At 36.7% G+C, this 17,122-nt stretch overlaps 3 protein-coding genes across 4 annotated transcripts in view; 2 read left to right on the top strand and 1 right to left on the bottom strand.

The window, feature by feature from the left end:
- Nucleotides 1–604: 604 nt before the first annotated feature.
- Nucleotides 605–3,360, top strand: Rbm13 (RNA-binding motif protein 13). Its single transcript, XM_017139760.3, has 4 exons — nt 605–738; nt 801–847; nt 911–1,706; nt 2,464–3,360. The coding sequence occupies exons 1-4, from the start codon at nt 724–726 to the stop codon at nt 2,623–2,625; spliced, it is 1,020 nt and encodes a 339-aa protein (XP_016995249.2). The 5' UTR covers nt 605–723; the 3' UTR covers nt 2,626–3,360.
- Nucleotides 3,361–4,040: 680 nt separating this feature from the next.
- e(r) (enhancer of rudimentary) lies at nt 4,041–6,135 on the bottom strand. Of its 2 annotated transcripts, none has more exons than XM_017139625.3 (3): nt 5,975–6,135; nt 5,465–5,533; nt 4,041–4,813 (listed from the first exon to the last, which is right to left on the bottom strand). In XM_017139625.3, the coding sequence occupies exon 3, from the start codon at nt 4,805–4,807 to the stop codon at nt 4,493–4,495; it is 315 nt and encodes a 104-aa protein (XP_016995114.1). In that variant the 5' UTR covers nt 4,808–4,813; nt 5,465–5,533; nt 5,975–6,135; the 3' UTR covers nt 4,041–4,492. The 2 variants fall into 2 exon arrangements, with proteins under 2 accessions (XP_016995114.1, XP_070075241.1); XM_070219140.1 differs by lacking the exon at nt 5,975–6,135 and adding an exon at nt 5,658–5,776.
- Nucleotides 6,136–6,358: 223 nt separating this feature from the next.
- Nucleotides 6,359–17,122, top strand: part of LOC138913911 (uncharacterized) — a 105,484-nt gene continuing 94,720 nt past the window's right edge. The window contains exons 1-3 of the mRNA XM_070219141.1: nt 6,359–7,030; nt 7,696–7,967; nt 15,906–16,340. Of these exons, the coding sequence (XP_070075242.1) occupies nt 7,001–7,030; nt 7,696–7,967; nt 15,906–15,915 (312 nt within the window). The 5' untranslated portion in view covers nt 6,359–7,000 and the 3' untranslated portion in view covers nt 15,916–16,340. The remainder of the gene's footprint in view (nt 7,031–7,695; nt 7,968–15,905; nt 16,341–17,122) is intronic.

Below are 17,122 nucleotides of genomic sequence, written 5' to 3'. Positions count from 1 at the left end.
CTGGAGTTTATGGAACCTGGAACCTAAATAAGCGATAAGGAACTATTCTTAACTGTTCTTTGAATGAAATAGATGTATAAAAACATCATTCTTGATTTTAAAACACTGGATAGATCCATACAAATTCTCATAATTTATTTTAGTTTCCAATCTGAAACCTAAAGAAGCGATAAGGAACTATTCTTCACTGTTCTTTGAATGAAAAATGAGAAAAGAAAGGTGACATACAACCTTTACAACCTATTATAATCTCATTATTGATTTAAAAAAACTATATAGATACATCCAAATTCTCATAATTTATTTTAGTCTTAAGTTTCTAAAAATTTGCATGTTAAATCATTCATTAAAAATTCATGAATGCATAATAACTCATATTACTTCTTTCAAATATTAATAATATTTGTATTTATATTATATTTTTTTATATATATTTATATTTTTGTATATATTTATATTTATTAGTATTAAGTTACTCGCAAAAATCAAAAAAAATCATAATTTTCAAAATTTATTTGAAATTTAACGATATGGAGTCTCGATAGTATCGGCCACTTGGCGATATATCAAGCGTCTCTAAAAAACCGATAGTGCCACCCGGCAGAAACCTATCGCCAATCGATAGCATATAATATTGTGAGCTGCACGTGTTCCATTTTAAATTGGTGATTTTCTCGGATTTAGCGAGTTTTAGTGAGCTAATTCAAAAAACCCAGGGCCGCCATGCAGCACGACGATGTGAGTTTTGAGCCAGATAAATCGGCCAAGTCGCTAATCCCATAGCATTGTGCATTTTCCAGGTGGTTTGGAGCATCATCAACAAGTCCTTCTGTTCGCACAAAGTCAAGTGAGTTGTGGATTCAGTTTTTTGGATGATAATGATTTAAATATATATATGTTAACCCTGCAGGACCGACACGCGCACCTTCTGCCGCCATGAGTACAATTTGACGGGTCTCTGCACGCGGCGAACCTGCCCGCTGGCCAATTCGCAATATGCCACCGTTCGCGAGGAGAAGGGCATCATTTATTTGTTCGTCAAGACGGCGGAGCGATCGCATATGCCCAGCAAGCTGTGGGAAAGGATCAAGCTGAGCAGGAACTTCGAGAAGGCCATCGAACAGATCAACGAGAACCTGGTCTTCTGGCCCAAATACATGATAGCCAAGAACAAGCAGCGTTTCCTCAAGATCACCCAGTATCTGATGCGAATGCGCAAGCTGAAGCTGCGCCGCCAGAAGCTCATTGTGCCGCTGTCCACGAAGATCGAGCGTCGGGAGGCGCGGCGCGAGGAGAAGGCCTTGGTGGCCGCCAAGATCGACAATCACATCGAGAAGGCGCTGATGGATCGTCTGAAGCATGGCACCTATCGCGACATTTACAACTTCTCACAGACCGCTTTTAACAAGGCTCTGGAGGCGGAGCGTGTGGACGAGGAGGATGAGGAGCTGGACGACGAGGAGGACGAGGAGCTGGAGCGCGAAATGGAGGTGGACGCCGATGATTCCCGCGAGGCTGTCGAGCTGCAGCGCGACCTGCTCGAGGAGGAGTTCGTGGAGGCGGACACAGATAATGAGGAGGAGGAAGATGATGAGGATAACGACGAGGAGGACGACTACGACAGCGACTCTGGCAAGCGGGAGGAGGTCGAGGTGGGCAGCGATTTCGAAGAGTCCGACGACGATCCGGATGCTGATGACATTGAGGTAGAGTTTTGTGGTCACCTAACTCGATTTTTGTCATTTTTGTTGGGTGATAGATGGAATATCGAAGCAAGGATATTATTATAGGAAATATAAGATAATTATAGTATTTTAAGTACTTCTTTTTGATGGTTTTTAACATTTATATGGTTAATTATTCCGATTTTTTACCAATTTTTTAGATGATAAAAGTAATATTGAATGTTTAAGGATAGCTAGGATATGATTATAGGAAGCACAAGACTATTATAGTGATTTAAATACTCTTTTTGGTGATTTATAATATTTATATGGGTATTTATACCGATTTTTGATGATAGAAGTAATATTGAAGTTTTAAGTTGTATTACGGGAAGTTCAAGATCAGAATAATATTTTGGGTACTCCATTTGGTTTTTTTTTAAATATTTTTTTTCCTTCTGATGAACTTTTCAGATTTTATTTGCAATTTTTAAAAATTTATATTAATATATCACAATTTATATAGTGAAATCTTTAAGCTTCTGTTCCCGATTTTGATATTATTTAATATTGATGTGTAGATCCACAATTACCATATTTAGAAATAGCAAACGAGTTCGGACTTCTCAGAGCTTAGAATACTGAGTTGCTGTGAGAGCTTTCGAGCGGCGAGCCGCCGCTTTTCATTCAGTTGCGGTTTCCATTCAGTGCGCGTAGAGTTTTTAGCTCCACAAAAATGCCAAAAATAAATTTTAAATAATTTTGTAAGCCGAACTAAACCAAATTAAATTGCAAACAGGACATCAAAGTGCCAGCCAAGAAATCCCCAGCCAGCAAATCGAAGAAGGACAAGAAGCCCAAGTCACCGGCGCCCAGTCGTCGCAGCCGCTCGAAACCCAAATTGGAGCTGGAGTACGAGTATGAAGTGGAGAAGGAGGCGCCAAGGCAGTTGCGCCATTAGCCAGGTCCACACAATATTCCCCTCAACCCCCATTCACCTCCCACACTTAGCTGTTAACGCTTATTGTTTAGCCCACTAAATTTGTAATGCCGGTTAAGAATAGTATTTTATAAAAAAGAAAGCAAAAAAAACACAGAAAAATCGTGTGAACTATTGTGCATCCCCAGCATCCCACGATGCATCTGTCTGTCTCGCTCGCTTTGCCTTTTCTGACCAAAAAAGGCTGCTAACTGACATTGAAAGTGCGTGCGATTGAGAGGGTTAAGACACAAGGGGGTTAAGCGCATATGGCGGCTAAAAACCAGTTTGCAAAAATATTCTATAAAAACTATAAACAATTTCTGTCAGAGCAATAGTTATTTCGCATACCCTGTAAATTGTTCGGAGTTGCAGAGCAAATTAGCCAAATAATTCATTTTCATTAGTGGAATTTAAGGCATTACTTACATAGGTTTACTTTTTGTAATAAACAAATTCTCAATCTACAAATATGTTATTTTTTTAAAATCTTATTTTCTCTAATTTCATTTGCAATTTATTATAAATTATTTTCTAATTCGTGTTTTTTTTTTAGATTTTTATGTCCATTTGTTTTGGGTGATTTTTCCTACTTCTTGCTTCTTTTTTATAAAGAATATTATAGAGTTCTGTAGATTCATAAAAGTTTTATTATATCGGTGGTATAAATATATATCTACAATATGTTAAAAAATAAAGGTGATATGTAGAAAAATACTATCCATACATCAGGATTATTTTATGATATGAACACTAGACTCCAAAAAATTATTACCCCTACATTTTAGAATTTTACTTTAGTGGATATTTTTTTTTTTGATTTCAGAAAAAAAGAATATTATTTAGTAAACCGATTTATTTGAAAAAAACTTTTTTTGGGGGTAGAAATTTTGTTTAATATATTTAATTGACCCAAATATCTAAAATTCAGGGCAAATCATTTTTTGAGTGTAATTATTTGACTTAAACACGAGTTGTAGTTGTAATAACCCCACAGACAGCATCCATAAGGTCGATACGGCGCAGATCGTTCGTTCTGCCGTTCTGACGGCTGGCTACCTACCACATATTTAACAAAATGCTGTCGCGGAGCTAATTAAATATCGCACGCCAAGTTCAATGCAGCGCAGCCAAGCGATTCCGCAACCCAACCCAAGATCGTATGGGATTGGGTAGTAATCTCAAGGTCATTCGGTTGCCTCGGTGGCCAAAGGTTCTGTTTTAGTTAAACTGCCCATAAAATAGCCGCAAACCCACAGGTGTGAATAATATGGGTTTTACTACTAGAAATCTTGAAAACCTCTCAGCTTTTGTTTAACTTCAATCGAATTGAGTGGCGGTTAGTTAAGTCTTATTGACTTTTACAGGGAAATGTCGGTAGTTTCGAACATTACAACTATAAAGCCAGGCTAGTAATCATATATTTAATATCCTGACCAGACAAGTCACGTTGATTTATTATTTGACATACTGGTAGACTAAAACTAGCGCAAAGGGAACATACACAAAAAAAAACGCTTGCCATTTAGAGTATTTATACAACAGATTGCTAGCTATAAGAACACCTTATCCTGCGAACATGGCTCATTCAAAACACACAGTTGTCAGAGTTGGGTGTATATACATTATATTAGTACGTGTAAAGTAAGTTTTCCATTTCTAAGTTAAACAGTTTCTCGTTCTCTTTGTGTTTGCATTGTTTGTCTGCCGTCCTTGGTTGTTGTGATCGTATTAATGTGTAGTTAGCAGGCGGCAGCAGCGTCGATTCCCTCCCTAAAATCATGTTGTCCTCGTGAGTTCACGCATCTCCTTAGTTTATGATCGGGTTATTTGGTATTTTGATCTTTAGTTAGGCATTCGGGCTGAAGGCCGCCTGGCGCAGCAGCACATAGATCTTCTCCTTGATCCAGTCCTTGTTGTAGGGGGCATAGGTGTTGGTGCTCTTCTGGTACACCATGCAGCTGATGTCCATCAGCGTGTCGATGAAGTCGAACAGCTGGCTGATGTCGTAGGTGATGGTCGGGGTGTTCGGGTTGCGCCGCTTCAGGTGCTCCTCGTAGATCTTGCACACGCCCTCCATGCACTCGTTCACGCTCTCGTAGTCGCAGTAGGTGCGGGTCTCTGGACGAGCGCCCGGCTGAACCAGTAGGATGGTGTGCGACATGGTGATCTGAAAGCCAAAAAAATTTTAATTTGATATGAGGCCTGGTAAATTTGACCTGGTCGAAAAGGGTATTTCATATAAAAACGATCTGGGTTTTGCATGACCTGAAATTTACATGGCCATATCGATTTTACGGTGACATGTGGATTAATTAGATTTTACTAAAGACCATATATTAAAAAAAAAATATTTATAAAAAATTATCTTAAAATATAAACATATAATATGGAATTGATACAGTGAATATAAATTTTAGTTTAATAAATTTTCTCTGAATGATTTTCTCGCTAAGGTTGAGAGCTATTGAAATGAAAACTTCGTCATCGTTTTTCTTATCATCATATTTTTTTTTGTGGAAGCAGGATGACTTCATTTATCCCACAGCTTAGGTAAAAACTTTTTGGTTTTTAGGAGTTTAAAAGTTCTGATAAATAAAAGTACAATTATGAAAATTGTATTACCAATTCGGTTCCGAAATCTAACAATAGACTATATAAAATTTGAAATATCACCGCCTAATAAAAGTTTTTTTAAAAATATTTCCTAGGTAAATCTATGATAACTGAAACTCTTTAAACTCAAAAAACCTTAAAATTAGTTACATTTATCTTAAAAGTAAGTTAAGTCATAAATAATTTAAAAAATGCAGTCGCATACTTTGTTTTCAGTGGTTTTTTTCCAAGTCGTATGAATTCCGAGACTTTCAGTCCTTGCTTTTCGCCGATTCTGCAAAAAACGAAAGAAATTTGTTAGAAATTGAAAAAAAAATCATAAAACTAAAAAAAAAGAGGAAGAAGTATATGTTTCTTTCTCGCTCGCACTCGCGGCAAGCACCAATACACTCGCATACATGTGCGGGCCAATTGCTCTTTTATTTTCCAATTTGCTGCCGACAAATGCGAAAATTCTCCCTCGAAATGGGCAAGTGCACTAGCTTAAGCCAGGAAAACAATTGATTGGCCGGAAAATGCAGGTTTTTCCACATTTTCCGGCTTGTTTTTGCCGCTTTAGTGAAACACAAACATTCAGACGCACACAAACACACGGACAGTCGCCGCCGCGTGTGTGTAACTAACTGTAATGCGCCCAATTGTTTTTCGCCGCTTTTCCCCGTTTTAACTCGACTTTTACGCAAAGTTTGAGGCTTTCGCCTAGTCGTACACTCACCCGATCGGAATTCAGAATAAAAGCTATAGAATTATGGCGATTCGAGACGACGATTCGGTAAATTCAACGCTTGGATTTTTATTTTTTGCCAGTTCTAGTGTTGGAAAGCACAGGCGGCGGGCAGTGTTGTGAAGCGGGAGTGCGGCTAGAGAAGGACTCGTGACTAGTTAATCGAATTATTGCGATTAATTGTGCCAAAGGAGTATTTTTTCGGTATTTTTTCGATACAATTTTCGTGCTTTTTCGCTGCCGGCGAAAAAATCGGAACAAAATCCCGAGCTCGTGAATCACGCACACCTATCGCCCATCGCTAGCGCGCACGGTCTGGCTACCTCGTTGCCGGGCCAGCGCTGCCAGATGGCGCCAAACGGCGATCCAACTGGCCACCAGCTGTTTGATCCCAATTGGACCAATTGGAAGAGCGCGGCGACGCGGGCAGCGCAGTCGCGGGCGGCAGAGCGATCGGCAAAGAAATCAACAACAAAAAAATCTCGTCTGAATTTTATTTACGTGCTTTTTGTTTTAGTGAAAAGTGAAGGCGCAGCCGCAGCAGCCCGTATTTCTCGCGTTCCTATTAATTTGTTGTTATTTTCAATTGTGCAAGTGTTGTTCGGGTTTTTTTTCGTCTTTTTTTTCGGTGTTTCGCTGTGCGTCTTAATTGAAAGAAAATAAAGAGAAAATAAATAATAAAATGAGTGGAGAAATAAATATGTAAAAAAATTCGATAATGAATAGAGCAGTCGAAAGAGGGGCTTAAATGAAACAGAGAAAAATAAAATAAATGAAAAGTTATTAACAAAGTTAATAAAGTTATAAAGAAAATCCAACAAGAAAAGCAGTAAAAGTAGCAGCCAAAATCCAACCAACGCGACGCACGCGTGTCCAATTGGCGTCTTCTTCTTCTTCGTTCTACATACAACACACTCACACACACCTTCACTCATGTGTAGGTGTTGTATCTGTGTTTCTTGTGCATTCTTATTTGATTTGTTGCTCATCTTTTATCTTTGAAATCTCGAAATCTCAATGTTCTCAGCGGCCAATGGCAAAATCAAGGTAAAAACGTGCATCTTAAAGTTTTCTACTCTCAAATGGGGTATAATCTTGATTTCATACGGTTTGTAGGTCCAGGAAATCCAAAAGGTTTTTAAAATGCTAATATAAGATACTTTTAAATGAGTCGTTTTATTTTTTAATTAGTTTTTTGCTCATTTACTTGCTCATATTCTGTTTTTAAACATCTCAAAACCACAAATAAGCAAAGTTCTATTGTGGTTTTATCATTAGCGTCATTTAAATATTTTTTAAAATCAGTAAACAAATGCATTGTATGGCAGTTCCTCTATTTTCACTGTAATAACAATTTATATTCTAGGTCCTGTAAATATAGTGTACAAAATCAAAAAAAATTGTTAAACGATGATAGTACAAACAAATAGGGTATTTAACATGACCTGGCTTAAATATTATGTGATAATTATCAGAATCTTATCTGTTGTTTGCATGCGATTTGTTGCGGTGTATTTATCTTTATAAGGTTATTACCAAACATAAATTAAATAAATATTTTATTTGGGTTTATACTTTGTTTCTTAAAAGAAACAAATAAATTTTGTTGAATATTTTTATTTTATAAAGTATACATAGTTTTATGAGTTATTTATGCCAGATTAACATCTGTGTAATAGATTATCTTATGAATATTTGATATATCTTTACAGTTAGATCCGGAGGATGCTGTGCTCGTGACGTCACCGCTGCGCTGTCTCCTCAACGGTCCCTTTCGCGATCTGCACTTCAACGTCAGCGATCATCGATTGATTCCCGTTCACGATGTCGTTTTCCTCGACGATTTCGAACGCAACGTGAAACCTTTGATCTACCGCCCAGTGACGTCAGAGGTCGCTGCCTCTGCCACTGCCACTGCCGACGTCGTCGTCGACGCAACGCCGGCAGAGGATCAGCAGCGCAGCTTAATTTCAATCAGCAGCAGGTGAGTCACACGAGTGCGAAAGGGATAGCAATAAGATCGATGGTGGCCTTGAACTTGATTCCATTTTGTTTGAGAACAAGAGAGAGTAAGAGTGAGAGTGAGAGAGACAGGGAGAAATGGAAGGTTAACTAATTTAAATTTATGGAAATGGAGATTTTTTCGAGCTCTAATAAAATATAAAATTAATCTTAACTTATGTAGTTTAAATTAAAAAAATGTATTATAATTTTCAAGATTTAATATGAATTGTTTTTTTAAATTCCTAAATTATAAGTCTGGTTATTTTATTTATTCTTTACAATAATTTGATGGAATACATTTTTAATGTTTGTCACTTAAATTAGATAAGTAAAATATGGCAAAAATAGTTCGAAATTAATTTAACAAATAAGTTAAATTAAATTAAATGAAATATGTGACCTTTATCGCGTCTCCATTGTCTGGGCATCTGTAATAATTTGTCTTGTTTAACGCTCGTTTTTGAAGAGTGTTTGCTTTAGGGCCCCGATAAGTAAAGAACATACTCAGCTGATAAGAAAGTGGGCGCCTGATGTGTTGAAACATCATCATTATTATTGTCTTTAAAGGTGTGCAAAAATTGTAAAACTATTTGTAATGACTTTATAGGTTTTGTTATTTATATTTATTTTATCTTGCAATAATTTGTTTTATTAAATTAAATTCCAAAGTAAAAAAACCAGAGTTACTATCAAATAGATGAGTACTTTAATCAATTAAATATTTATTTAAGTTTGTGGAAATACAAATTCTGTTTCATCTTTATAGTCCCGACCCGCACTTTCCGCCCTCTTATCAAAAAATCGTTATGCGTGTTTTTATTTACTTTCGGTTGTTTGGTTGTTCTTTATTTTTATAGTTTTCTTTTGTTGCTGCATTTTACGAGTGTTTTGTTTGCTGGCTTTTGTGTTTGACTACATTTCGCCTAATTGTTTCGCATTTCTATTGGCGCTCAACACACGACTGCCTTAACTATGATTATTGTTTTATTTTTGTGCTACCTCTTTTGCTGGATTTGGATTTATATTTATGCCTTATTTATTCAGCATTTGGAATTCGTTGACTTGGTCGTTGCCTTTTGGCCAAACATAAAAAATTTGGTAACTGAATTCGCTGTTTTGATGGTCATTCAACTGATTAGAATCAGTAAACAAAACAATAGCGTTTTAATAATAGATTTGCAATTATTAAAACGTTTAAAATAATTAAATTCATATTAGTTAGACAGCTTACATTTTATATTTAAATTTATCCATCCTTAATGTTCCATTAAATTCATATTTAAACTTTGCTTTCTTTTTTGTATTTCTATGTATAATATGTTTGGTTTTGAATGGTTGGTTTGAGCATTAGAAAAACAAATATTATTATTATTTTGCCCAAAAAAAATGAAGAAAAATTAAATCTTCGGTTTAAAAACTTAGAAGAGCAGCAATAATTCGCGGTTACTGAAGTTTCTTGATTTTCCTGTTTCTTCCGCATGCTTTTTGCCTTTTCGGTCGATTCTTTGGATTTTTGTTTGGCCGCAGATTTTTATTGTGTGCCATTGAAGGCTGTCTGAGTTGACACCTTTTCGGAGCTGTGAGTCTCGTGGTGGCTCAATATTTTGTTGTATTTTTTTATAGCCTCACTGACCGTCGCCGGCTGTTTTCGTCACAGTTACCGGCATAAGTTTTGTGCCCTTGGCAATGAACGTCGTCCACACGCTCCGCAAAAAGCACCGGCACTCGTTTTTCGCTCCTCGCAAAATACTACATACGAAATTCAAATTATCGTTAGTGCAACGACTTCAATTAATGTGCATTAAAATAATTGGCAACACGACCCCTGGGCTGGAATTTTTTCGGCTGTTTCAGGCTTTTGGGAAAACAATTGAACAACGGTGAACTTTGTTTTGACTTTTGCAACACGATGTCAGAAGAAAAGATTAATTTCTAGTGGACAGAAACAGATTTTGAGGTCATTAAATGCATTGCAATTGGAGTTAATCAGCATTTTAATTATTCGCTTAGCACTTTGTCTTGCTGACTGATTTATGGCAGCTTTAAATGGCAAAAAAGGTTGTGTGAGGTTTGTGCCATTTCTGTGTGGTCACTAATTAATTATGGTGGAAAAAATTAAAGATTTCGACATTTAATTGGCGTCAATTTAAATTATTAAGCGTAAATAAATCTTTATTCAAAGGAAAGCTCTTATTTTCGCCTTGTTTATTTTACAGCATTATTAAAAACAAATGTTCGGATAAATGCATAAAAAATGTTGATACTCCCTGCCATTTTGGTACGAGAAACAATTCCAGAGGCTCCGCGGCATTGAAATGGCTCATTAAATCGGGCTCGTTGCGGGCTTAGCTCATTTAAATTTTTTATGGTTTTACGGTCTGGGTGCAAAACACAAAAAAAAATGGGAAAGATGGTATACAAAAAAAAGGGGGAAAAGGCGGAAGCGTAGCCAAGCAGCCAAGCCAATAATTGTCAATAATTTCGCTACTGCCAACTAATAATTTTAGTGGCTGTAGGAAAATCACGCGAGCTTCGAAAATCAATAGATGAAAATCCCAAGCGGAACAACTAAAAAATGCAGAAATGGTAAAAGTAAGATACCAAAATCTATTATTTAAATAAAGAATAAATTAACATTTTTTGTATTTTGATTTATGGAAAAATGTAATTTATTCAAGTTTTTATTAAAAAATAATAATTAAATCAATTAAAAAAAAGTAGTTATAAAGAAAACAAATAAAACTTAATGCTGTGCTTCTCTAAAGTTCCAATTCAAGTTAAATCCATTCCCTTTTCTATAAGCTATTCCCTTGGAAAAGTGTAATCACAGCATTAAATAGCCAATCAATTTGGCAAACAGCTATCACAGAAAATAGTTTTAATCACAATTTAAGTAATACGAGTACTTGATTACCTCAATTGAGTAAGGCATTTCCTGCAGACGTGGCACCTGACCAATTCCCCCTCCCCCCTTAATCCTCCCACTGGTTTCCACTTATCAAAGGTGAGCAGCACGTGCGAAGGGCTTCCTTCCTATCGTCACAATGTCGCCCCCGAAAATCGCTGACCCATTTCAGCATTATTTGCTTTTCTTCGTTTTCGGCCCTTGTTGTTGCCTTTCGAAGGCAGAAATGTGAACAGAACAAACCGAACGGACAAAGTGGACAAAATGTTCTTGGAGTGACCGTCGAAGTCCTACCCTGTAGTCTAAAATAGGCAGATGGTATATGGGTTTTTGCTTTAGTTGGGAACAGTTTCAGATCTCAGGACCTATGAATGCTAGAGAATTCCAAATTGGTATGCCATTTTCTGTAATTATTTTATGCTCGTTTATTTTATATTTCATAAATCTAAACAACTAAATTTCTAATTAAAAAAACCATATATTTTCTTTAATTTAGTACTATATAAATTAATTTTTTTTTATTTTTTCTTTTATTAATTTATGGACCACGTAATAGTATCTAGATTTTTTATCTATTTCTTAGTAGCTATTTAGCTTTTGAGTTAAGACATAATCCAGCTAATAATTCAGTTGTTCTGTTTCTTGACTTAATTATAATATAATATGATTTTAAAATATAAATATAATAACATAACATACAATAACATAATTTATTAAATAGAAATTTGTATAAGTTAAATTTAATTTTAAGAGACCCGGGTGGTCGGAACCCCGATTCCATGCAGAAGCTAATTGAATTAGCCATTTGAGACGTGGCCAGCACCTCTGGCTAAGGTCTCGCGATGTGAAGCCCCAGCAAGTCTTTCGGCTTCTGTGCCAATTGCCAATCGCAGGCTAACCAACGCGCTTTCATCGCCAATTGCAGTTTCGAGTGCGTTCGGTGCAAGTCTTATGTTGGATGGTCAAAACCAATTACCCAAGAGTTTTAAAAGTTTCTAAAGAAATTCACCAAAAAAATACGCGTGTGACAATCTTTGGATATACACTATACACTCCAGTTTTTTTTGCAAGTGATTTAATTTAAAGTAAAGAAAAATGCCGGAGCGGAGCATCAGCCAGCGGGATCTCGACGAGATTGAGATTGAGAGCGACGAGGAGGAGGAGGAACTGGAGCAGGGCGTTGGTCTGTCCACCCGGCAGCGAAATCGAAATCGCAATCAGAATCGTCGGAATCGGGATGCCTCCGATTCCCCGGCCACGTCGAGGGGTCGAAATACCAGCAATGGGATGCAGAACCGGGAAAGGGAGAGGGAACGGGAACGGGATGGTCAGCGGGAGAGGAGTCGGGAGCGTTTCGGGGGCACCAATGCCGCCGATGAGGCCCGGTTCTATGACGATGAGGAGGGGCTGGACGAGGAGGACGAGGGCGACAGCGAGGAGGATATCGAAATGCTGGATTAGTGAGTAGTATTGTAGTGTATTATGACCACATAATTCGATTAGGTGTTGCTTTCCGCCTTTTCGGAGGGGCTTCCTTCCCGGAATTATGAATTATGTGAACAGTAATTGGATTGGCGGCAAAACAAATAATATTTACATATTTTCAAAAGAGCTGTTTTGGTATCACCAACAAAGGTGTCCAAAAGTAGGCAATATTTTATTTTCTACTGCATGCTTTTAGGCATCCATAAAGTTGGTTTCAAAACACTTGATTTTTAATAATTTAGTTAATTTGATAGGTTTTTATTTAATATCACCAACAAAGGTGTCTAAAAGTAGGCAATATTTCATTTTCTGCTGCATACTTTTAGGCATCTAACAAAAGGGGCTAAAAACACTTATTTTTCTTAATTCACTTGGTTTTCACCCAATTTATAGTTGCCAAAACTACACTTCTCGTTGACAATTCCCAGAGCCCTTTCTCAACTTTGCCAGCTCTCTCACTCAATTACTCCTTTATAGGGCTTAATTTACTTGTGACTTCCCTCCATAACCTGTTGGTCTGGCCCCCTCTGACCTTTAACCGACTTCTTGCAGCCGACAAGCAGACACTTCAACCGAATCGGTTTAACATACTGCTTATTTACCCCGAAAAACCCCCTTTTATTATTACATGGCCTAGTCTACAAAACGGGGCCGCTGGCAATATGAAATGTTTCAAGTTTTGCGGTTTCGTTTGGGCAAAAAGTCAAAATGAATGCTGGCAGCCTTAGTCTGCATGTTTGAAAAATGCATAAGTTGGAAACTGAAAATCCAAATGGAGGAAAAGCAGGCAAAAATAGTAAAGGTGGCGCAAAATGTATTTTATAATATAAATGATAATACTTTTAATTTAGGACTATTTTTTTTTGACTAACTTTCTTAATTGTAAATTTTAAATGGGAAATGTATGGAATTCGTCACATGAAATGTTCATCTCCTGGTATTTTCTTGCAGTTCCTATTTCGGCGTCCTCTTTTTTACACCACTAGATTTTCCACTTTTCACATTTCACGGCTCCCCCCGCCCCCTTTTCCGACCCCCTTTTCATCAGCCGGAGGAGGGATCCCTGTTGTTTCTGTTGCCGCCGTCCTTTTGGTCTCGCCTTTTTCGGTCTCACGTTTTTGTCATGCTGTGGGCGCTTAATTAAAATTAATGAAGTACGTTGGCTTTTTATCCTTTTGATGGAGGTGTCAACCATTACCTGGCTCAGCCCACCACCACCACACATCACACCACCCCCTTCGTTGGCCTTGAGGGGTTGTAAATATTTACAATTTTTGGTTACATTTCAAGTCAGTTAATTGTGCAGAAAATCAGACAGGTGTCTCACGCTAATGAAGATTGCGCGACACCATGTGCATTTTTGCTACACATAAAGAAGTGAGCTGAAAATCTATTTATCGAATTAATAGAATAGATCGATATTAAGGGAATTTATTAAGATTTATTAAATCTTTAAGCAAAATATGTGTCGAAAGTATGCAACAAAATATGTTTAACACAAAAGTGATATAAATTCATATAGGAAGACGGTTATCCTTTATTCACTGCATACTTTTAGGCACATAACTTAAGATTTTAAAGTGATTTTATAAATCCAGTTCATATTAAGACTTCTTAAAAATAATAAAATATAATTAATAGGTTTCCACAAAAATTATTAAATTAACCCAAGAAATTATTGTAGGAATTATTTAAACGGCAGTTGCAAGTTCATTAACCCTTAAATGAAATGCCATCTCAATTACAATTTTGTGGCAATTAATCATTTGTTTGTGAATGCAAATGAAATGGTGAAAGTTTCTGCCATTCTTCTGGCATAAATTTGCCTTGTCGACCTTTAACCTGGCCATGATAACAGATGAAATATGAATAAACATTAGAGTGTGGCTCTTTTTTTTCTCTTTTTTGGCCCGACACTCATCTAACCGTCTTTGGAGACCAACAATCCCCTTTGACATGCCACAAAACTCATAAAACATTGGACAACTTTTCCTTTCCAGTTGCAAGTGATGTGTGTGTGTGCAACACACTTTTCCTGCTGTTTTCCCCGGCTGTCAAAAAGTTGCAACTCGGCTTTAATGCAGGGAATTTTTAGCATCTGCTTGGGAGCTGCTTCAGCTTCACCCTCCGGGATTTTGTGCTTTCTGCATGCCCTGAAAATCCTTTCTCTTCCATTCCCCACAAAACAGAGCGGAAGGCAGGAAAAAATCGGAGGCAAATATGCCACAAAAGCAGAGCGACGGCGGCCAACAAGGAGCTAAGAAATTTCTGCTCTGCATGTTGCTAGCAAAATTTGTGCTTAGAAATTGTTTAAAACATACAAGTTAAAGTTCAGCCGTCCAGGCTCAACAATCTTGCCATACACTTGCTACAAAATTGGGCTAGTCAATTGAAAATATCGATAAAGTGTCGAAAAAGGTTTGGAAATTTAGAATTTATAGTTATGCAACATAAAATAGATCAAATATTTTTTTTATAGGATTTATTTTAATATGTTGAGTTGCTAAAACTTTGGTTCAAGGTAAAAAAAAAATAACACAGAATTTTATAAAAATAAAAAAAATATTATTTATCAACGTTTTCATTAAATTTCTCGTATACCAAAGGACTCCCTTTTCGGAGAGGGTATAACATAGTTATGATAGTTAGGAACCTGCCTTATCCCCATGCATTTTACCTCACCCACATTGGCGTGTGGTTCGGCAGTATCTGTGTGTGTGCGTGTGGGTGTGAGTATCTGTGAGTTTGCTTTTATTGTTGCCACTCGCTGAGCCTTTTTTTTTGCTGTTTTTTTTTTGGTTTGGCGTAGTTTGCGTCGCTCTGAATCGCGCATTTTAGTGGCTTGCAAAAATATGTGATGCCTGCAGCGTCGTTTTAGCCAGAGAAAAAGCAAGGTTGCCAAGCTGTTATGCTTATTATACACGCTCGCACACCGAAAAGAGTCTAGGTAATATACATATACATATACATTCCTATTCCCATTCCGACTCAGACGATCCCGATTTCGGGACAAAATCCTGAAAGTGCAGCTATAAAGAAACTCAACACATTTTGGGGCAAATTGTCCAACGGCACAGAACAGAAAAAATAAAAGGTAAATGGGCGCTGAGGCAGCAGGATTATGTTATGGGATTTCAAAGTGCAGTTTTGGGGTCACCTTTCACCATTTGGAACCTGACCACCATTATGAAAATTATTAGAAAATTTAACAATTTGAATTAAGAGGGATGTGTTTTTTAAATCGGGATCCAGCTGGCTAAGTTATGGGCTTTTAAAGTGGAGATTGGGGTCACCATTTATCTTTTAGTCAAAAAAAGGCCATCAAAAAGAACGAAAAAATGAATGCACTTATGCCTTAAAATCTTAGTTTTGGGTCACCAAATTAATTGAAACTGTTATTAAAAAAGAAACTCGATGAATTAAATTTTATAAATATCCCATATTCTTTAATATTGATTTTTTCCTATTATCTGTACCTTTTTAACCTGTTCTCTGTCTTTTTTCCTTTTCTTTTTTTTCTCTTTGCAGTGATACGTGAGTACAGCCAAAATTTTTACGAACCTGTCGTTTAATAGCCTCGAAAAAAAAAACAAAAAACAAAAGGCGGCTAACGAAAATATATGCGCACGTACATAAAACCACAAACATGCACATTACATCAGGTATTTACCATCCCGACAAGATTAATGCAGTTTAATGCGTTTGTGATATACGTTTTGCTTGCTAACTTTATTGCTGGATTTAACGACTTAAAAATCCAATGCGAAAAAAAGGAGTTGACCATTTGGTTATTCTCTTTTTGCGGGCGATTAATAAAGCATTACACGAATGCTGGGTGGGATTTAGTGATTATTAAATTGAAACTAAAATTGATACTACTATTAAATGGATGAGAGGAGAGAAAAGTGGATGTGTAGATGCAGCATTGTATGAATAAATTATTCCGAAGATTGTTACGAAACGGTATGTATTATTAATCATAGATGATACTTGTGTTTTATATTGATAAACAACTAAAATTGTAAACATATTTAAATGATTTTAAATTTAATTTAAACAAACATTAATTTTCCCCCGCACATTTTGAATTTTATTTAAATGCATATATTTGTTTTTATGTGAGCTATTTTAAACTCCGTAATAGCTTCTAATTACCGAGTGTTTCGAATGCCACTTTAAACATTTTCAATGTCACAGACAAACAATCCTATTTGTCCTCGCTCGCCTGTTTATGCTCCATGTCTCTCCGCTATCCTCCTCCAACTTTTTCCATTCGCCTTTCACCTTTCTCCACCCCGCGGTAATCGCACGCATCGGTCGGACGGATGTATTCGTTTTGACAACCTTCCCACCTGGCACGACGTTTTGTCTGTCAACCATTGTAATCATATTTCCAACAGCAGTTAACCAGGGGGATTAAAGGCGAGTGTGGAAATTGTGGAAAGCGGGGAGAAAGCACGTTTTGTGCCGCAAGAAAATTTAAGGGGGCAAAAAATTCAAGATTCGTCTAGGAACGACTGAAAACGAAATTTATGCAGTTATTAAACCGACAAAAAATATTTGTGAAAAAAAGAATAGGTTCTAAAGGTTCTTAAAACTATAGTAGGAATAAATATTGGAGGAAAGGTGCTTAAAAGTATGCAACAGTATATTTTCACTGCATACTTCTAGGCACCCTTTTAGTGATTTCCAAAAGCCTAGTGATTTTAGTAGATTTCTGTTTGTATAGATATTTTAAATTGTAT

This window comes from Drosophila takahashii, chromosome X (genome assembly GCF_030179915.1).
Source record: "Drosophila takahashii strain IR98-3 E-12201 chromosome X, DtakHiC1v2, whole genome shotgun sequence".
NCBI classification, from domain to species: Eukaryota; Metazoa; Arthropoda; class Insecta; order Diptera; family Drosophilidae; genus Drosophila; species Drosophila takahashii.
This window is presented reverse-complemented; position numbering and strand designations above follow the sequence as displayed.

Excerpts from the sequence above, each read along its gene's own strand:
- Rbm13 (XM_017139760.3), top strand. Across the intron at positions 848-910 it reads TTCTGTTCGCACAAAGTCAA|GACCGACACGCGCACCTTCT; the intron begins GTGAGTTGTGGA and ends TTAACCCTGCAG. Across the intron at positions 1,707-2,463 it reads CGGATGCTGATGACATTGAG|GACATCAAAGTGCCAGCCAA; the intron begins GTAGAGTTTTGT and ends AATTGCAAACAG.